The 22,818-nt window shown below is 43.3% G+C and overlaps 1 protein-coding gene across 29 annotated transcripts in view; it reads right to left on the reverse strand.

The window, feature by feature from the left end:
* Window positions 1-21,880, reverse strand: part of TCF4 (transcription factor 4) — a 427,786-nt gene extending 405,906 nt beyond the window's left edge. For 3 of the 29 annotated variants that reach the window (XR_013232983.1, XM_077346818.1, XM_077346813.1), the window contains exons 1-3: window positions 19,490-19,764; window positions 18,347-18,438; window positions 16,293-16,365 (exon numbers count right to left, since the gene is read on the reverse strand). Coding sequence is in view for 27 of the 29 variants with exons in the window: in XM_077346818.1 (XP_077202933.1) it covers window positions 16,293-16,365; window positions 18,347-18,438; window positions 19,490-19,568 (244 nt within the window). In the remaining 2 variants the exon portion in view is untranslated. Of the gene's footprint in view, window positions 1-16,292; window positions 16,366-16,438; window positions 16,458-16,803; window positions 16,823-16,988; window positions 17,142-18,346; window positions 18,439-18,996; window positions 19,141-19,489; window positions 19,771-19,914; window positions 19,934-20,202; window positions 20,313-21,140 lie in introns of those variants that run through there. The other 26 variants (XM_077346840.1, XM_077346817.1, XM_077346824.1 and 23 more) reach the window with 23 other exon arrangements.
* Window positions 21,881-22,818: the final 938 nt, after the last annotated feature.

Consider the following 22,818-nt stretch of genomic DNA (forward strand, 5'->3'; position numbering starts at 1 on the left):
GAACCTATGAAAAACACTGTCACATGTTGTCAATGCTAGAAAATTCACCTTTCGTCAAGGGAAAGAAAAAGAAATCTTGTAATTCATTCCTTTGTGGGCTTGAAGTAATGCATATGCTTCTTTTGGTCAAATGTTCTAAACTTTAATTTCATACAGTCTTTTAAAAAGTTCTTCCAGTATATCAGAATGTTAACTTTTCTTGGTATTCAATAATGAAAAATTTTCTGTCTATATCTGCATGCTTGTTTGACAGGGGGCCCTGGAATCTAAGAAGAGTTCCTAAAAGGGTCATGGCCCCCCAAAAAGTTGAAAATGGCTGATATAGAGAGCCTCTTGTGGTGCAGAGTGGTAAGGCAGCAGACATGCAGTCTGAAAGCTCTGCCCATGAGGCTGGGAGTTCAATCCCAGCAGCCGGCTCAAGGTTGACTCAGCCTTCCATCCTTCCGAGGTCGGTAAGATGAGTACCCAGCTTGCTGGGGGGGGGTAAACGGTAATGACTGGGGAAGGCACTGGCAAACCACCCCGTATTGAGTCTGCCATGAAAACGCTAGAGGGCGTCACCCCAAGGGTCAGACATGACCCGGTGCTTGCACAGGGGATACCTTTACCTTTAACACAGTAAGTACATCCTTCGTAGGCAGTGTTGCATCCTTTTATGTTCATTCAAGTCAATGAGCTGAAACAGCTGTGTAACTCTTCTTAGAAAGGCAATGACTACATTTTGTATGCTACAGACCTTTGGCATTCTGCCCTCAAGCCTTCACCCTTGATAGGAGCTGATGCTCACTTTATTTATTTTGTCTAGAATATTTTTAGTCTGCCTTTTGACCATAAGCTCCTTGACAACTCATTGCAAGAGTGAGCACCAATATAATAAAATTAGCGACACGCACCGGGGGGGGGGGGGGGAAGAGAGCGACAAACTTTACCAGGCAACAATATGCTACCAATACCGGCACTAAGCAAAATGTTCTGATCAAATATTCCACAGCCAGGATATAATCACAGAGAAAGTAGCTGCCCAGTCACTGAAGTGGGGGTACCCAAAGTGGACGCACCTCTGAAGAAATCAGCAAGCAAGCCTTAAGGATAAGGCAATCTCATCCTTAGAAACAACTTGACAGGATGTGGGGGGGGGGAGATCTGAGCAAACCCATTAAATAAAAATCTCCTGCTAGCGGCGGGGGGACAATTTACATGAAGAACAGTCATACTGAAAGGAGCAAAAGAACTTTTTAATCAAAATTCCCAATGCTCAAAATACGGACAAAATTAAATTTAATATAAAAATTGCTTTGGGTTCTTCTACACTAGCGATCCCCAACCTGTGGGCTGCGGACCACATATGGTCCTTTGACTAATTGGAGGTGGGCCCCGAAGGACGCCTTCTCCCCCCCCCCTGTCCCTTTACTTCATCCCCCCCAGCCCTTTACAACACACTGCATTGTTGTGGCGTGTCTGTATCTTATTTTGAAGGGATGTTTAAACATTACCATAGCGATCAGAGAGCATTAGGGCAGTGGTTGAGAGTAGAGGAGTAAACTACCCCCCCCCACCGGGCCTCAGTAAAAGGCGTTGAGTGCTCCCCGGCGTTGAGTGCTCCCCGGCGTTGAGTGGTCCCCGGTGATAAAAAGGTTGGGGCCACTGTTCTACACCACGTTTTATCAAACAAAACCTGAATTCTACAATCCAATGCAGCATACACACTTTGTCGACCCATTCAAATTCAACACATTTACTGATTTCTGAACATCACTTCTTTGCCCAGATTTACTTTCAAATCTGTGAATGTTGCACCCTGACAGCACAATCCTATACACAGTTCACTGAAAGTAAACCCTTCCACTTTTCAATAAGTGAACAATGGATCAAATGTTAAAAGATCGCTCCCCTGTATAACCCAGAAAAGAGCACATCAATTATAGCTACAAAACAGCAGTTAACCTGAAAACTTTCTACACAGACGTGTGACCATTCTGATTTAAAGAAGAAAAACGAAAGCCATGCCCAATGAAAGAGACAAAGCCATCATGAATTCATTTATGCAAGAAAGAAATTCCTTTTTATGAATCCAATTTTTGACAGGGGCATCAACAATCTGACTTCATACCTGCCATTCATATTTCTTCAAACTTCATGAACATCTTTGCCAATATAAAAAAAAAAATTAAAAAGCCATTTTTATTAGAATGTTATAAAAATATAGCCCTGAAACTGGGAGAACCTTATGCAATTTCTACTAGATAGGAAGCGCAGACTAAAAAACAGACTCAAAGCTTGTAGTGTTGGCCCCAGGGGAGACCCATCCTTTTGTTCCTGGGAGCTGGCTGTAGCTTCAGTACCAAAATGGCAGTTCAACTGGTATTGCTCCTTTGGTACAGAAGAAAACTTTATGCTTAACAGACTTTCACCTTGCACTGCTAGCTGGACTCAAGATTGATTGCATGGTAAAATGGAGCCTTTCCTTGTTTTAGAAGTAATTGTTTAACTTGCCTACCCAGAATTCCTCACACAGACTAGCTACCAATCAGGACAATACCCTCAGTAATGCATGGACTTGTTCAGCGATCGTGGGAGTACATTATTAGCAAATTCATATATCATCAGCATAGAGTTCACAGCACGTACATTTTAAAATAATTTACTGGATTTCTCCTCCAATATAATCTTGTTCATGAATCATTACCACTGAAAAGATTTCAAAAAAAATGAATGCACTGTTGAAAAAAATCTTAATATATGGACCTAAAAACCAGGACCATACAAAAACCGTTATCTCTCCCCACCCCTTCTCCTATTTTTCTTGCCTTCTTATTTCAGACGGGGTCAAACTGGATTTTGCAGTTCCCCACAAGAAAATAAGAGCGCTGTTCACCCATACACTGGAACTGCTAGGGACACAGATGAATAGGAAAATTCTGCGGCCACAACGAAAGCAAGCGCTTTTTGCCTAATTCAAAAGCTCCGAGCCAAATTACAAACTTCTCAAAATAAATACTAGCAGTGGAGTCGATGAAAGATTCTGAAGTCTAGAAGCAACAGCAGGTGCTCCCAACAATACAAGGATATAATTCAATCAGGCTTTTGGCTGGTGTCGTAAGTGCAAAACGACTCAAATTGTTTACGAACAGCACCAGAACCCCTCAGATTAAATTACAGCCTTGATATTTGATCAGGAGTCATGCATTGCTTGTTATTTTTTAATAAAACAATTTTTAAGTTATTTATCTTCTGGGTCAACTGAATTTAAAAGGTGCTATGTGAGAAGAATCCAGGCTAGATGTAGTGCTAAGATGGCAACTCTCAATTTTACATATATATAGCTTAGGGACCCATTGGTCATGCCAGCGTTAACAGAATTCTGGCAAAGACTATCCAATACGGCAGTTCCTTTAAAGTACAAGCTGTAATTCATCGCTCTAACAATTCACTGGCTGAGCACATTTAATTCTGTGCTGGATTGTGACCGATACAAATTATATTTTGTATGCATTCAAATGTTTAGTTCAGTTTATTTATGCAGTCACAGACCAAAATACGGAGTTGGATATAGAAAAAAGGTTCCAATGTACAGAAGTCTGAAGAAGGCTAGATTTGTTTATAAAAAGTTGTTCTGATATATTTTTGTATTATTAAGTCTTAAGATGTCAATTAAGGCAGTAGCTCTTTAAATGCTTAAGCTGGGGAGGGGGGGTCAAGACAGGCATCACATTACTGATCACATTCCACCCTCCCTCCAAGAAACAAACAAGCATTCTCCCAACCAACTTCTTTATCTACAAGATCAGCCCGAGTTGTCTGCATTTCTGGCCCTTTGATAAGATTACTTAGGCTGACAATTACTGAGATTTGTGTTGTATTTCCTAGCTAGATAAGATCTGAACCCAAGTCTTTCTGCTCAAGTCTGAAATTTATCCATTATACTACATGGCTCATGTAACCAACACTGGTGGTTCACGAAAATAAACACACTAGGTATGATTTTTGTAATCACCATGTTTCTACTGGGAAAAGAAATGTAACAAAAATGGCTTTCCAGAATGCCCATTAAAATCTGTTAGAACAAGGATGCTTTCTATATATTAGTATTAAAATGTACTGGCTGAGTAACTCCAGTAAATAGCCACTTGCCCTCATGTGTCCAGGCAGTGATGGATTGCAAATGTTAGTTTTTTTCAGTTAGTTTTAATACAGATGCAGTACGCAGGCTGCAGAGAACTAGTCACTTCCACCGACTCCTCTGCAGTTCATCCTGTCCATATCCCTACTATACAATAGCCTCAGAACTACTTGTTTAGAAAACAAGTCATTTCAAAATGCAAAGTTTTCAGCTACTGGATCAAAGTGCATTCAGAAACAGGGACCCTCAAATATGAAAGTCACCAGATGAAGTATAAAAGATATCAAATCAATTCCGTTTCCCACCTGGCCCACTGGGGGTACAGGAAAAGGTTGTGTTTGTTTTTAAGTTTGTTTTGCAAAGCGGCACAATTATCTGCAAGATTAAAAAAGGAAATAATGCAAACAAAAACAACACACTCTTATGAGATCACCAGACAAAGAAAAAACACAGCAAGGCATATTGGGGGGCTGGGGGGGGGGGGAGGAAGCAATACCAACAAAGCCTGGGTACAGCCTCTTACCCACAGAATGACCTATAATTCTGTAAATACAAGCACTGCGTATAAGCTGCAACCAGGTTTTTAAAGTAATATTCAGATTCAAAAGATTGTGCAAGCCCTGAAAACCAGTGTTAGGCAAGGATGTTCTGCAGCAGGCTACCATGGGGACCCATTCAGAGATGGAGCTCAGGCATTATATAGCAAATACAGACCCACCAGGAAGGAAAAGAGGGATTTTACAAATGCCTCGCACTAGATCCAAAGCTCAAAAACACCACTGAATTAGAGGTAACTGTGACTTTAAAAAAATTACACTTTAAACAGAAAGGGGGGGGGGGAGGGAAGGGAGAAAGAGAGAGAGAAAGCAAGCCAGACAAACAAAAAGACAGGCAGGCTGAGCCTTCGGGGAGGGCGATATATAAATGTAATAAATAAATAAATAAACAACAAACAAACAAAAAATAGACTTCTGCAATCAGCAACATTATTTTGTCTCAGGAAGTTCCATAAGAAATCAAAAACTGTGGCAATCTGCAATAAGAAGGGCTGAATCTGGAGATGACAGGCAAAAAAACTGGGAGGGAAAGGTGGGTTAAATTCTGATATGGGCTGTATGAACATCTGGGAACACAGATACCTACTATGTACTGTGTTATCTATGAATACTCAAACAAGCACCCCATTGACAAGAGGCATTGCTGTCTCCCTCTTTCCTCAAGTTCTTTATTGATTTACCTTGCTTATATCCCACCTTCCTTCCCCTTGGGGACCCAAAGCAGCTAGCCATTTTCTCCTCTACTTATTTTAGACACACAACAACCTTTTGAAGTAGGCTGGTATTACTACAATACAACCTTACAGATCCATAGATCGTTCTTCTAAAATAAAGGGGTAGCAGGGAAGAAAAAACTTTCCAAATAGGGGCCTCAGGGGTAAAAATAACAGGAAAACTTTACTATAGAACAGGGGTAGTCAAATTGCGGCCCTCCAGAGGTCCATGGACTACAATTCCCATGAGCCCCTGCCAGGATCTAGAGGGCTGCAGTTTGACTACCCCTGCTATAGAAATTAGGAAATGACAATCGCCCTTATTTACATTTCGACTTTTTATTCTGCCAGATTTAAAAAGTTAATTCAACCGACCAAGTGCTAGAAAGTTCTAGCATCCAATTCTTGCTCACTAATGAGTCCAACGTACGATCCCGGTAGCCCCCCTCTTTCAGCTTTGCATCCCAACCCATAAAAATAATGACATGCTTTCACATGATTGTTGTAGAGTTGGAAGTAATAAAATTTTAAAGCTCTCTTACAGAAATTATTATAAATAATAATTATGACATTTAATCTGTGTAATTTAGTACTGGCTATCAAATAACATCGATCTTTCATTTAGAACTGTAGTACTAGGAATATTACGATTATTTCATTTGTAGCTTCCTTCTCCTATGAAAAACTTAGGGCAGTAGACATTGTTCGCCTTCCCCATTTTATCCTCACAGCAACCCTGCAAGGTAGGGTCAAGGTGAGAGATCAGTCGACTGAAGAGCATTCAGTAAGCGCTCAGCCCAAATGAGGATCCAAAACCAGGTCTCCGTGGTCTGATGCTCTAATCCAGGCTTCCTCAACCAGGGTTTCCTGAAATCCTGGGGTTTCTTGACAGCCCTTAAAGGCTTCCTGAATGTGTGGGAGTTAATTTTTAATATTTTTTTTTAGATTCGTTACATTTAACAGGTGACAGAATCATATACCGTCATGTTGACTTCCCCCCCCCCTCCCAAAAAAACCAATGATGGCCTGCCGAGGGTGGAAAACTATGTTACGCAACTATATTTTGCACAATTGTCCACATCTGGGGGTTTTCAAAGCCTGAAAAATGTTTTAGGGGTTTCTCAATGGTAAGGAAGTTGAGAAGGACTGCTCTAATCCCTAACTAGATATAACTATAGTTGGTGTTTTAAAAAATAAAATAAAAACATATCCAGCAACAGATTGCATAGAACAGTGGTCTGCAACCTTACAGCTGCTGAGGACCGCTGCAAACGTGCATGTGCAGCAGTCGGCGCGTGCGCATTTGCGCCACCACCATCCGTGCGGCTGCGGCTCCCTCTCCCCACCCCTCCAGGCCGCCAGCTAATCGGCCGCCGAAGTGGCGGATTAGTTTACAGACTGGCAAGCTTCTCTCCCCCCCCCCCCTTCCCGAAGCAAGAAGCTTGCCGGGCCACAAGCTAATCGGCCGCTTTGGCAGCAGATTTGCTCGCGGCCTGGCAAGCTTCTCGCTTCAGGGGGGGGTGGGAAGAGGGAGCCGCGGCACGGCGCCAAGGCCTTCGCGGCCCGGCAATGGGCCACGGCCCGGGTGTTGGTGACCATTGGCATAGAAAACCAAAAGGCAGCACTCGCTGACAACAGATTCTGGGGGGAAAGCTATAAGTAGGACCAATGGATTTGATGCTGTTTGATTGTTAAATTTTTGTTTCCAAATGAATGAAGCAACTTGGATGCTGACCTATTTATTTATTTATTTATTTTTATTTGGATTTCTATACCGCCCATTCTTTGTGGCTCTGGGCGGTTTACATTGAGCATTATATAACATGGAACGTTATACAGGCTGTAACATCAAATCAGCGAATCAGGAACATCGCTCCCCCCCCCCTAGGAGTTGGAGTGTACGCTACTCCCCTATCCTTTCCCCTTCACCTCTTTGATAATTGGGGGAGGGATGGGATTTTTAGCCATCATGTTAGTAGATTGATGTTTTAATGGGAATTTTAATGGGGTTAGTTGTTGTGCCCCACCTCGAGCCTGTCGGGAGAGGCGGGAAATAAATCTAATAATAATAATAATAATAATAATAATAATAATAATAATAATAATAATAATAATAATAGTAATAATAAAACTTTCATTAAAACATTAAACCATTACAATACATCATTAATAATATGATAACAAATAACAGCAACATTGGGCGGTCAAATATTTCAGTCATCCATGGGCGTCTGGCCAACCAAACAGGACTTGCTCAATAGCAATGCAAGAGAATAGAATCTCCACCTGCATCATCAGCACATAAATGCCCATTTTAAAACAGGAATAAGAAAGCAGGAGCCCTACTCTTGGCGCCAAGTAGAACTTATGACAAAGGTCTGAGCATCAGCTGGGCTAGCAGGAAAAGAAAGGCTCCTTAAAAGCATGGAAATAAATGTAAAAGATCTTTTTAAAAAACTCATGTCAATACAATAAGACAGGCTTTCTCAGCCAGGCTTTTTTTTTTTTTTTACAGCCCTAGAAGGGTTTCCTGAATGGGTGAGAGTTAATAAATGTTTAACAAATTTTTAAAAATATTTTAAAAATTAATCAGGCAATTTGAGTATATATGGTCATGTCGATCTGCCCCTCCCCAAAATGGCCAATGATGGTCCCGGAGGAGGGAGGAAGGGGAGGGGCCTCGAATGAGTGCGAACACAGCTATGTTTCCCAACTATATTCTGCACGATCGTAAAATTCTGGGGTTTCTCAAAGCCTGAAGAATGTTTCAGAGGTTTCTCAATGGTAAGAAAGTTCACGCTGCAGGGTGGCAGGGGCCCAATTTCAATTTTTAAGAATGTAATATCCTGTTCTTAACTGCCTGGGGCATTATTTGTCTCTTCCGGGATAACGTAATCAAAGGAGAAGCCAGGCTGCAACTCTTCCCTGCCACACAGGTCTGTCCCGAAAGAGGCCCTAATAGCACCCACGGTAAGGAAGGGGACACGGAAGAATCCACATTCCCTTGCCGCAGGGTAATGGAGGGCCTAAGCTGAGCCAGCCTCAGGCCAGTGTCATCTGGAAGCAGGCATTAGCCCTGCAAGCAGACAAGTGCTGGCCAGGGCAGCAATCTTCATGCAGAAAAGGTCTCAGATAGGGTTGTGCGATTCGGCCGCCGAAGCGGCCGTTCCGTCCGGGCGCAGCCAGCGCCGCGCCGCGGGGGGGGGAGGGCGGTGCCGGCAGCGGCGTGACAGCGGGCACAACCACGCAGGCGCGGAACTCCGCGCCTGCGTGGTTGCGCCCGCTGTCACGCCGTTGCCGGCACCGCCCTCCCCCCCCCCGCGGCGCGGCGCTGGCTGCGCCCGGACGGAACGGCCGCTTCGGCGGCCGAATCGCACAACCCTAGTCTCAGATAACCTAGTAGAAAGGTGCACACTCAAGCCACAGTGCAAGAGATATCGTTTGTTCATTAAAGATCAGGGGTAAAAACTTCTTTTTAAAAAATCAACCATTATTTTTGTGATGAAATTTCCTCCTTTGAAACTTCAGCCTAAATGATACGATGTCATCACATCTGGCTCATTATATTTCCATATATTATTGTACTCCTAAGGCGAGACATTTATAAACTTTTATATAGCATAATAGCTAAGACAATGCTCATATATATTAAACAATTCTGAGCGTATCTGCTTTGAATAGTTATGTAAAGTGTTGCTAAATTAATAGAATTTCTCTTCATGCACAGTTAAATTCCTTACATGGAGAATCGTTTCCGTGTAGAAATTTGCATGCAAACATACGTACACACGTGTACTTGGTTGCATGTGGAAAAGATACCAATATAGGAAATTATGCATGTGTGAAGCATCCCAAAAATCCTATTTGATCAAACTCATCCAACGAATTGCTCAAAGGTCTGGGATCTGCAGTGTCCAAAACATCTAAGCAAACAGATACTCCCGTTAAATCTGAGTTTACATTTCTTTACAAGTTGAATTTCTCTCTTCTTTCCAACACACCTCTCATCATGTCCACCACACTGACAAACATTTACTTGAGAACATTTTGGTAAATGATCTTTAAAAGGCGGACGACTGCAAACATACACACTGTTCCTGATTAAGCAATTGCAGATCTGTTATCTTGCCTTCAGGGAACATATCTAAATAGCATCATAATATCAAACACTGAAAACCACAGGCCTGGGCCACCAGGCTTGTGGTTCTTTACAGGCTCAGCTAAGTTGCAAACTTCCTGATATAAAAACGTATCTTTCCATTAGGAGTCAATGTTTGATCTGCAGTGCTTACAAAAACGACTATGTTTATAATAACAGATTAAAGATTAAGCTAAGAACAAAACCGTTTATGAAAGTCTTTACTACTCTGTGATGCTGTGCATTTGGGAGAAAACCGAGTAATTAACAGCATAAACTTTCATTACTTCATTCTATTATATACAGTAGTTCCTCTGTTATTGGCCTGATTATCTCATTTCAAGGAGAAAAGACAATTTGCTGATTTTGTCCAATGTTGACAGCGGTTCATTCCTAGCAGCACTTAGACCACAAGGACTGTGTTTGCGCTTATATGTGCATACATTCCCTGGAATTATGGGCCATGAATACTCTCCGTCAAGCTTTCTCGTACATGGGGCAAGGGAAGAAAGAATGAGAGTTGACTTTCTACTATCACCCTCCTGATGAGTCTTTTCCACCAAACAATACAAATTTAAAACCCAATGCACATTGGCCTGAACAGGCATGATGATTATCCTAGCTAAAAAAACCAGGAATCAACCACAAAAATCAGAGACAAGGCAGGCATACCAGATGAGTTGGAAGGTTGGGAAGGGGGGAGGGGGTTTAAAAGGGCTTCTACGTCACACACAGGAATAAGATTGGAGAGAATATTGTCAAACCTGGTACGGTGACGTGGTATATGACCCAGTGGTACTAAATGTTTAGATCTGAACAAAGCACTTGTTATAGATCAACAAACCCATTAAGCAGAAGCAGCAATATTTGAGACAAACTAGAAACTTCACCTTAACTGAGCTTGCTCACACATACTATATTATTAAATAGTAACTCCACTCAATTAGGACTTCAATCATGAGCAATGTTCTGAACCTGGTACAGTACGCTACAAAAGCTGTAGTCCAGATAATTTAAAGTGCCACAAAACTTTTCTTCTCTTTTATTTTAAAAATGTTTAAGTTTTTGGTTGCAGAATATTTGATGCACAATATTTAGCTATAACTGGAAAGCATCTGAGGTACACCAGTTTCCCTTGAATAATTTTATAGCAATATCTTCTGAAGAAATTAAGTCCATTGCTTGGTTATCCCCAGGCAAATTAACAGATATTTGCCTGCTCCAAACGTGTGAAGGAGAGCTGTACTCTTCCTTACTACCATGGCCCACAATTTAGAGGCCAGACTGACAGCTACTTAGTGATAAAGCAGATGCCTCTTGATACAACTGTCAGGGATAAAAATCTAACCTAAGATGCTCTGATTCCCATTTCTATATAGTCATCAAACTGAGTATGGTACAACGGCAAATCAAGGCAAAGGGGTGGCAAGTTACAGTAGATGAGCGATTGGGATGTGAGTGTCCTGCATAGTGCAGGGGACTAGATGACCCATGAGGTCCCTTCTAACTCTATGATTCTATGATTCTATCTGTGCTTTTTTATAACCAGGCCAGAAGGAACACCTAATAGCATCAATTTTGCTCCTACTGTCTTACAGCCTGGAAGTTATGATAATGGTTTCTATCTTGGTCCTCTACTTTGGGGGGAGGGGGAGGGCTTGTGTACATGACTGGTCACCATGGCCTTGAAGGTTGTGGCATGTGGGACAACATCTAACAGAAGAGCCACTAACAGGCTAACAGCATAACTACCCTTGCAGTCATAAAAAATATAACTAGAAGGACCCGTGGATGAGAACAAGCCTCCTCTCTTTTTAAAACATCACTGCACAATGTAAGCCATGACAAATATGGAAGTAGCTGCTTCTGTGTTTGCATGGCTAAATCCCTAATGATTTCCAAAGACAAAACAAAGAGAAAACTATTCAAAAATATAAGTGCCATCTGCCATTGAAGACTGGCAGCTTAAATGATTCAAGGGCCTTCCATTTATGTAGGTACTAAGTGCATTTTTTTTTGGTGCCCCATTTCACTGGAATGGTGGAATATCATGTGTCAAGATAATAAACATGGTCTAGCACACAGAGCCCATGCACTTGTTCAGTCATGCCTTCTATGTCCCCACCCCCACCCCGAACTATGCCATTCTGCTCAACTATTAAACATTTAAGTACCTTTTTAACAGAGCAACTTTAAAACCACCATATAGCAAAATCTTATCTGGCCCTCAGTTTATGCGCTAGTAAAATGTCTAGATGGCTACATTCTCCTATACCCTATGCTTAAGCTACCATTTTGGATACTTCTATTGTTTTCAGACGAACTCGAAAACAAAAGCTCTGAGCTTCTCTTCCCTCCATTGAAAGTTAGGCCTGCTGCTTTTATGCTGGGGCCAGAGAAAGCGATCTGAAGGTAGCACAGGAGGCAGAATGGGTGAAAACAGATAAGAAAGGGTGGGGAGCTGTTAACCGTTGTCGTATTTTCCATTGGGTTGCAATTGTTCATATGCATTGTAACCTGCTGAGAGCCTTAAGGACTGAGAGGAATACAAATATAAACAATAAAATAAATATTACGGTAGGGCCAGTCTGCAAACAAAACATTCTAATGACAAATATTTCATTTAAGGCCTCCTGCTGCTCTCCTCCTGCCCACGGAATAATGCTTTATCCCAGTAGCCCTGCTTCACCAAGACAGTGTATGTTTAGAGGGAAACACAAAAGGAATTAATTTACCTAATTGCACTGAGCACTATCCATCCAACAATGTCAGCTCTGCAATTCCCTAACAAAGGCCTAGTTTCTCCCAAACAACAGTTGAAGTAGCAGTAAACTTTGGTCTGGACTATACCACTTCAAGCAGTAGATGGGTGCTCACGTAACTCAATGCTTGCCATTAAAACACACACACACCCCTCCCAAAACTTTTCACAATAGAAAATGAGTACACCAGGGAGAAATATAGGCTACAACCTTTCTCACTGACATCACATTTGTGACTGTGGGGTGGGGGGAATATATATATATATATATTTTTACAAAGGCTCATACAATCGTGTGAGCCTCTACCTGCAACTCTGAAGAGGTACAGTCCAGAAACAAGTTTATCTCCTCATTCCGTTTGCAAGGCTGAAGATTTTTCATCTTATAGCAGAGGTTCTTAACCTATATCACAGTAATCCTCTTTAAAGCCGGGAAGGGAAATTTAAGCCTGCCCAAGTATTACCAAGACAACATAAACCAGAGAGTTCAGCTGGAAAAGACCCCTCCTGGAGGAACTGCAAGGACAGGCAGACCTGTGGCAAAACATGAAACAGGGCTCTTGAAGAACCTCCCCCCCCTCCCCGATCTGCAGCTCTAACACTGCCACCTGCTCTCAACTTCACCTGGGTTACTGACAGGCAGGAGATGGCTTGGCATTTGGGGAAGAGGCTGCAGAAGAACTCCCACTTTACCTAGCAACGGCTCATGTCTTCCTACGCAATGCCCACCTCATATTTTGAGTACAGGCATTTTTGGCCCCATTGCTGTACTGGTACATCTCATTCATACAGAGATTCATGCCGTTCTCATTTCAGGTCCTTGAATGCACATCCTTGAATGCACATATGAAGCCAAGCAACCACCAGGCCCGAGGGGAGAGGGGGACAGAAGCCACAAGTATATCAAAGGAAATTTTTTTAGCAAACCTCCATACAATAGAGGGAAACTGCAAATGCTACAGAGGTGGCTAATGATCTGATGTGGCAATCGTGGCTCACCCCAAATTTGCAAATTCTCTAAAAGCATTTTCTAGGAATTAAAAGATATATACAATCATCATCTGCTTTCCTAAATTCTGTGGCAGTGGACTCCAACAAGCTGAAATCAAACCCATATCCTTGGCATTCAGGCTGAGCCCAGGAAAGTCCCCTTAAACGTTAGTCAGGTCCGCTCCAGTTTCCCCTGTTAAGGTCACAAGGCCTCTAAACCATCATGGCTGGATTGTTTTAGTGCTCTCTGCTGAACACCTGCAAACATCAAACAAAAACTGCAGGTCCTTTACAACACTGACAAAAGCCTTTCATGTGAAAAATGCATCCTGGGAATGTCAGGCCTGTGGCTCAGGTTACATTCCATTCTGCTTTGCAGCCTTCCCAATTTTTTGAGGTAGGAAGAGGCCACATTTGCAAAATTAGAGATTAAAGGAAAATACAGGCCCACTGAAATTTTTATTCACACATTATCAATCACATCCGATTACCATGTATTAAAGGGACAGATTTTAAAGAGAGAGAAAGCCACCGCATATAATTTCTTTGGGATTTTTCTCCTGTACACCAGAAATTTCAAACCAATACAAAAGACAAGTGTTCCATTTAAAGGGGATACTAAACTTAAAACAGATATGGACAAACGCCTAGATTCCCCAATCAAACCCACAGAGTGTATCTTCCCCAGCTGAGACAGTGAAGCCCATTTGAGTCTCAGCTTATAATTTATTTGCTAAATGTCCTTCTATCTCAAATAAGAAAAGTCAGGGCAACAAACCAGATTCTGGAATGAGTCCACAGTGGTGCCTAGTTTGCTACAACTGACAAGCCCTTGTCTGAAGTCTCTCTTGCTGCAATCTCCAAGGACTCCATAACACCATCACCTATCGTGCTAAGGCTACTATTAACCGTGCAACTCAAAGGTGCATAAGTACACCTGCAGGTCAACAGTTTTCCTAAACATTCAATACCAGTTAGTAACACGTGGGATTCTACAACTTTCTGTAGCCACTGAATGTTCCATCAGCTTTTACCATATGCCAAAAAAGAGAGTCTGCTACTATTTACACTCAACATCTTCAGGACATTATTATAACAACCCCAACTTTTCATTTCTCTTCAACAGGACACTAGAATCTCTCCTTATGTTATATGCACAGACAGCAAAAGTAGTCATTCATACACACAATCTACCTGTAAGTCAGTCCACAGATTTCAAATGGATTTATTTATAAGGTCTGCAGAGTATTGTGGCTTGAGGCATTGTTTTAAGATCTCCAATGCTTAATTTTACTGCTTTGACTCAGTGAGGGTTTTTTCTTCTTCTTTTCCTTTTCAGTTATTTGCTTGTTAGACTTAACACCTCAATGCAAAATTTTTGCGTTGGGCACACTACAATGAAAATGTTGATTTCCCTAGATTTTTAGGTAACATCTTCACTCCTTTTAAACTGCTAATCCACTGGCCTCACAGTAGAACATTAAACTAAGGAAAATCCCTTAAAAATAAGTATCTCGCTAACAGAAGCTCGGCAAGTAGTTAGCTGTAGCATTGATTGTATGTAAGCTGACACATTGATTTATTTGGCACAAATACTTTACTGTGTCTACAATGGGGGGTGGAGAATCCTAAATGCTATACTTTCTTTAAAATTAAGTATTGTAAATAAAATATCACAAAATGCAGTTAATCTCTACAGGATGTCCATTTGGTGGATATGAAACTCTACTGAGACCGTTTGGGTTTGAAACTAAGAAAATATGTTTAGGAATTAAGGTGTAGAGATGCCCATCAATGAAATCTAATATCATTGTACTGAAGACAGAACCGTCTCCATGACACACTTCTGTTCATTTTTTAAAAAAATCAATGTAATCAAAAATTATGAAGTTGAAACTCATTATAAAAATACAAATTGAACATTTTGGCATCAGAACTTGAGCTGAAAAAGAAACTACTGTAACCAACTGCTTACTGAAAATAACAATCTTTCTTTCCAGATATACTACTTCCAGTCATACGTTATCAAAATTGGGAATTTTGCCACTGACAGGAATAGGAGAGCACCCCTAGATAATCATTGGGAGGGAACTCGTAAAAAGCTTGTAAAAATCCAACATCTGGTTCAGAGATGCTCTCCACATAGGAACACTTTCTGCAGTGTAACTGCCAAAATATTGACAACGCTGCAGCTGTTTAATTGTAGATATATCTGAGGTGTGTCCAAAGAACTCAATGCAACAATTTAGGGGACTGAATACAATGAAATTATTTGGGAGGGGGGATTCAAATGTGCATTTCTTGTTGCTAGCCTAACAGAAAACGAATAATTTCCAATATATAAGCAGCTTCTATTCTTGACATTCTATTACTACATGCGGGAGCTCTTGCATTTATAACCAGACTACACAGAAATATCCTATTTTTGTGGAATGCAAAACTTTCTCCTTTCATCACAAATAAACATGCGCATCGATGTCAATCGGGTCTTCTTCTAAGAGGAGTAAAAGCCTTTAAGGAATCCAGAATAGGAGATTTTTTATTAATGAAAAAAAATTCCATTCAGTTATGCTACTAGATACTTGCTCATGGATCCCTAAGCAATCCACCACCAAATGCTAATCTCAAAAAAACAGAATCAGGGCGTTTAAAAAAAATTAGGTAGAGCCCTGAAAGTGGAGAGGATTTATTTCTGAGGTGTGTTTATGTCCCCTCATGTAACAAAATGGAAATGGGTGTTCAGAATTTTAGAACTGCCAAATTTTAATTTCGTTTCACGTTGCCTGTAAACTAGTTCTTGCAGAATGACCACTGATGCAAAATATATTTTAAGAAACGTTCTATAATATGCATATAAGCAATACAACCATCACAAATGATTCAACTGAAATCTCACTCGAAGCCCTCCTGCCCCCCTCCCCAAGACAGAGTTCTGTCATTAAAACAGACACACAGTGTATGCAGAAAATACCTAAAGACAGTTAACTGCATGCTAAACACAAACTGGACATACTTGAGCCAGTAAAATGTCCACTTGCCAAAGAAGTCGGTCCATTTTTCCCACTGCTCACAGGAGGTGAAAACATCTAAAAGAAAACAAAGAGACATTATTGTGAGTAAACAGAATTTCCCCCACCCTACCATCCACTGATGGCTTACATTTCATCTTGCACCTATACAAAAACAACAAGGACGGTTTGTTTAAATACAAAACAACTCCCATCTCCGTTTTCACAATGGCAAAGCAGTCCAAGCCCCATGATTTTTTCTTCTTCTTAGATTTACTTGCTACCCAAACAATATATTACTGAGGGGAGGGGGGGCTTCAGTCTCCCAGCTACAATATGAAGCGTTCAGTATCAGGCAAGTAAAAACACTTCTGACTCTCGAGACTGCCAAAGATGAGGTGGGGAAAAGTTTGTAACTGAAACCTTGGTCATAAACGTAGCTATATCCATTTCCATCCCGTTTTAGAATTTGCTTTTCGTACATGGACCCAAGAAAATATTAATCCAGTGATCCACCTGCCCTAAATTTTCATTTCGGCTCTTAACGTGAGAACAATCTGAAGCAAGACACTCTTTCTCTCTCCCTCCCTCTCTCTCTCTCTCACACACACACACACACACACTCTCTCTCTCTCTCCAGCATTTATTTCGACCCTAATTGGTTTCCATCTTCTCCGACGTGTCTAGTGGATAATACGCACCTTCCCTGAGTCAGAGTCTACAAAAAGCAAAAGGAACAAATGGGAAAAGCGCAGCTAGCAAAGTGGGGGCTACAGAGCTGCCTGAAGCTACAGTTCCTAGCAAAACTTCCCAAAGCCATTTCTCTAAAGGAAAGTCTCAAAGGCAACAGCAGACTGAGATAGCCCCCACTTACAAAGCTGGTTTTATCCCCCCCCCCCCTCTCCCAGCACTGAAATTATTTAAAGACACAAATGCTTCCTACATCAAATTGACTTGTCTTGGTTCTCCCTCCCCCCTTTCTGTGAACAAATAAATAAAGACTTCTGGCATATTGTAAGAAGGGGGGAGGGGAAGTTTAGGAGGAGGGGGAGAGAAAATAAGAGATGGGGAGAGAGACAAGCGGAGGGAGGGGGGGTTAAACCACTAGGCAACTATCCAGACCTGGTTAACATTTGGCCTCAGAACTAATATATATACACCCAAAAAAGCCTAACAAGAAAATAATAAGCTATTATAATTAAGAGGAAAAACAGCGCACGCAGGCACAGCCCACTACCCACTGTGGGAGGGAGTCCACAGGAAAGATGCAACTTATTCCTTGATAAACAGGAGCAACCTGAGATTTCACTGGAAACTTGAAATTGAACTAGTCCTGGATTTCCTTTCACTTTTCATGTACCAAAAAAGGAAACTAGGGAAGAACTTGGAGCACACTAGATGGAACTGATTAGCCACCAATTAGTCAGTGTGCAAGCCATACTTACTTTTTAGATAAAATGCACAATGCTAAGCTATTGTTTTTAAACAAAAAATGATGAGATATTGTAATTTTTACAAGGAATGTGACAAAAAAATTTTTGTGGGGAAGCTCATCCAAGTAAACTGCATACAATATCCCATCATCTTACAGTAATAAGCATATTCTAATTAAATAATAGTAGAGCATGCATATTTACTGTGGCTCTAGCTACCGATTAAAAATTATTCTACGTATACTTAACTCACAGCTTTTGCTTTGTTTTGACTTGGTGTAACACACTTTTGGGGGTAGTTGCAGAGGGCAGCCGAGTTGGACTGCAGTCAAACAGCAAGACTGGAGTCCAGTAGGATTTTGGAGACCAACAAGATACTCGGGGTAGAACCTTTTGAGAGTCAAAACTCCCTTTGACTCTTCCTTGGTATCTGACGAAGGGAGGGCGCGTTGACCCTTGAAAGCTTCTCCCCCCCGGAAATCTTGTTGGTCTCCAAGATGCTCCTGGAGTCAAATCACAGTTTTGAAAGGGTGTTGGGGGGGGGGGGGTTATTATAATATTTTGTTTTGGTTTTTATTCTTTTCTTTTTTTTACAGCTGTTGTTAATTTCCACCGTTGTTTCTTACCGCACTGAAATCCAGTAAATCACTGAGTTCTTTGTCCGTCCCTAAGGCAGCCATTCGCTGTTGGTGATGCATTTTAGCAAAATCACACAAACCTAGAAACATGGAAATAACCGCAATCAGAATCCCAGTCCCGAGCCTTGCAGGAAACAACAATCGGATTTTTTTTTTAAAAAATGAGTCTAGGAGGAGGATGGGAGAGGTCATGGAGGGGGGGGGAGAGAAGATGGAGGGGTAGCAACAACGAGGAGGAGGTAGAGCAGGGGAGAGGCTCCAACAAGCCGCTCTAATCCCGGTTAGCAGACATTCTAACCCCAAATCCAGGAGACACAGAGAGAGAGAGAGAGAAACGAAGCCACGCCATTCAGCAGGTCCTCTATGCAACAGGAGGTTCAGCAAATAATGAATGAGCCCATCTCCAAACTACAGCCATCCTCTCCCAACTTTCTTTTTTGTAAAATACGCCTCTATTGCACCTTGTCCGCTTTCGGCACAAAAAAAGCATTTGGAGATTGTTTCACAAAGGCAGAAACCAGTGGAACAAGAGAGTCTGGGTCCCCAAAAAAGACAGGGGGGGGGCGGGGAGCAAAAGAAGACGGATGGGGGAACCGGGGAGGGGGGGAGGCGGTGGGGGAGAGAAAGAGGAAACCAACCTTTGACCATCAGCCTAGATGCCTCTTCTAATTAAACTGCTGGGAGGGGGGTGGGGGGAGAGGCAGCGTTAACCCTTGACAATGAGCTGTCTAATTGATGCGGGCGATCCCCGCGAGTTGGAAGGAACTCCCTGCAACTCAAAGGGCACCTCTCGGGGCCCATCGGCAACCAAGTCCTCCGGGGCTTTAAAACTCAAAAAAAACAAAACAGGGAGGGTGGGGAGGGGAGCGACGCAAAAGGCCACTGTCGCCTTCCCCCCCCCCACACACATACCCACCCCCCATATTAAGAAGGGAGGGAGAGCGAGCGCGATTTCATGTGTTCCCAATGAATCCACCGGCGGTTCTCGTGCGGGCTCCTCCGCGCAGCACCGGCCCCAACTAACTCCCTGCTGAAGCCGCTCTTGTTTAAGGAGGAGGGGGGGGGGGAGCGCACACACACACACACACACACACACACACACACAGAGGCACGCACCCGGTTGGTACCTACCGGCCGAGAGGGCGGCGAAGGGGTTCCCTTTCCGACCGCAGCCCCGCGCTCTGGGTTTCATCGCTCGCAAGCCCCGCATCCGCACGCCGCAGCCGAGCGCCGAGGGGGGGAAAGGCGAAAGGAGAGGCAGAGCGGGCGAGCGAGCGAGCGAGAGAGGGAGACCCCGCTGGCGCCACGCGAAGGCTCTCCCCGAATTGGGGGACGGGGGGGACGGGGCAGGGCGGTAGGGAGAGAAAGACGAAAGAAGGGAGAAAGGAAAAGACGCGGCGCAGGGAGGAAGCAGCGCTGGTTCCGAACCAAAACCGGGGGGGGGGGGGAAATAAACTCTTTTTCTGCCCGGGGGAGGGGAGAGGAAGAGGGGAGGCGGGAGAGGAGACCCCCCCCCCACCACGACAAGGCTAACCCCCCCCCCAACGCCGACAGACCCCCAAGAAGCCGGGCTGCAAGTTCAGCAGAAGCGAAACAGAGGGCAGGAGCAGCCGCCGCCGCCGCGCTCCCCCTGGTGCCGGAGCTGCCTCGGCTTTCCTGGGGAGATGGCTCTCCCACCCACCCCCTCCACCCACCCCGTTTGCACACAAACACTCGCTCGCATCCACGCGGGACCCCCCTCCTCCCCACCCACCCCCCTCCCTCCCTCCCTCCCCGAAGGAGGACAAGGGAGAGATCGATAGCTACAGATCGGGATCGGAAAGAAAGGCGGACGGATCGGACACCTCGTTCTCGGCCATGCCCGGGATCGTGGCGAGCTGGAAACGGACACGCGAGTTTACTTGGGTCCTTCTCTTGCCCGCCGTCCTTCCCGCGTCGTCGTTCCTCCCTCCCTTCCTCCCTCCCTTTAAAGGTTTTTATTATTAAATAATAATAATAGTAATAATTCTTCCGCAGCTCGCTCTCTCTCTCTCGCGCACCCGGGAGCGCGCGCCCAGACACACACACACACACACTCGCGCGCGCACACGCACGGAGGCAGCAAAGGAACTTTATAGTCCGCTGCAAAATACACGTGATTGCAAAAGACTTCGCCAGAACTCCCAATATTCTCTCGTTCCTCCATCCTCCCCCCCTCCATCCCGACACACAAACACACACGCCCCATTGTTTAGGACACTTGGAACTGTTATTGTTTGCTGGGTCTCCTTTAAAATTGTGCAGGCCGCTTTGGAGAGGCTACCTTGCAGAAGGTGTTAGTGCCCAGACAGGGAGCACGGCTGGAAACTTTTGCTTTCCTAAATTGAGAATTTGCCGGGCTTGTTTTTTTGTTTTGTTTTGTTTTTTTGGACATGCCAGTTTTTCTGGGGAGGATGCCAACCTCCTCCCCCTCCCCGCCTCGCAAGCATGCTCGACTTTTAATTCCAAAATGCTGCTGCTACAAGGTGCACCTTATTCCCTCCTCCGAGAAAACCAGACGGATCGTACTTTCCCCCCCATCCCCTCTGCAAGCACGGAATTGAAACCAAATTATTTGGTAGTGGGACATGCACAGATAATTTATTCTAGTTACACACGCCTGGTTAAATGGGTAAAGACACAGAGCCGTTCAAAATCACATTGCCCCCAAGTTGCATCAAGCTCAAAAATACATTGGGATGAGAAAAAAAATTTAGAAAGAAAGAGAAGATAAATCACTCTAAGAGAGCAAATGGAACTTTACCTTAAATGGCCACAAATATGCTCAGAATATTCCAAGGAAAGTATTTTAGGGGAAGCAATGACAGAGATCTTCTGCAAAAGGTGCTTTTTTGTTTGTTTTTTTGCCTCACGTGTGTTTTGACCCTCAAAAAAAGTAGTTGTTTTTTTTAACTCGCACTCAGTCTTGATCCAGAGAATATTCCACACCTTTAAATCAGTTTTACGACCGAGAAAGGGGTTTTGGCTTGCTTTTGAATTATCCACCGTGAGCCACCAAAAAAAAAAGCAGCCCTCCCACCCCCAAGAACGAAAAATTAAAAGCCAGCGAGGAGTGGGAGAGAAGAAGAAAAAAAATCACAACAAAACGGTCATACAAAAGGAAGATCCAATAACTTTCCCCGTGTCTTTCGCTTAGGAACACATGGCTGCTAATAAACTGTTCCGCAAAAAACAAACAATCTCGGTGGCAGAGCGATTAACCCCTTCTGTCTTTTTTTTTCCTCCCCTCGGAAAAAAATAATCACCCCCCTCCCCCCCCAAAAAAAGTCTTAAACTTGTTCCAACTTTACAGATCTCTCCTCCTTCTCATCCTCCTCCTCCTCCTCTCTGACTCCCCCAAGGAGAAATTGATAGTAATACGTTTCCCTGAAAGAGACATTGTAATCCATTCACATCCGGGCAATGCAGCGGTGCTTATAAAGAGGCAAAAAAGCTGCTCCGGCTGCCGCCGCCACCGCCGAGCCTGCCGCACGTTGCCTGCTCCGGCCGCGTCGTCTATTACAAAGCATGACGACGAGAGGAGGGCGGGAGGGACGGAGCATAGAGAGGTAAACAGCTGGGCTAGAAAGTCCACCAAGATGGAGAGAAGGGTGCTCTGGGGAGGAGGCGGAGGAGGAACAGAAAAGTGAAGAAGAAGAAGAAGAAGAAGAAGAAGAAGAAGAAGAAGAAGAAGAAGAAGAATGAAGTTCAGTTTCTGTTTCCACAGTAGCTGTGTTGGTCTGAAGTAGTACAATAAAATCAGAGTCCAGTAGCACCTTTAAGACCAACAAAGATTGATTCAAGGCGTGAGCTTTTGAGGGCAAGCACTCTTGGTCAGACTAAGAACTGGCCATCATAACAGTAGGAATAAAGAGTTTGGGTTGGGCACTGAAAACCTAGATAGGAAGCCAGAGTGACAGATACAGAAGCCTTTATTGGCCTAATGGGCAATACCAGTAGGGAGATACAAAGTAATGAAATTAAAAAGCAGGCAGAGTTACTCAGTGTCATTAAAAACAAGGCATTAATTCTAAAAACCTTGCCTAAAAATGCTGCAATATGGGAGATTCGAGCGGGATCCTTGCTGACAAGTAATTTATTATTACAGATTCATCACAATGGAATTGAAAGGAGGACAGCATGTCAGATGTCGCATAGCGGTATAAAGAGAACTTGGGGCAAAACAAAATAATATGAGGAAGAAGATCAGGGACCGTACAACCATGGAAGCCAGAGTGGATAGCAGTGTGTCCCCCTTGCAGTATCAGGGGATTTACCTTTTCGGAGTAGGCTGGGGCAAGTTCTGGTTTCTGCTGGATTGCTTTGCTTTTGCTGTTCAAGCCTGCCCCCCCCCCCACCCACAAATAACAGGTTGCCATGCTGACATTTGTACTGGATCATCCAGAGTTTTATTTGTTTCTTTACAATGTTTTTAATCCCAT

Source organism: Paroedura picta, chromosome 7, assembly GCF_049243985.1.
Source record: "Paroedura picta isolate Pp20150507F chromosome 7, Ppicta_v3.0, whole genome shotgun sequence".
NCBI lineage: Eukaryota > Metazoa > Chordata > Lepidosauria > Squamata > Gekkonidae > Paroedura > Paroedura picta.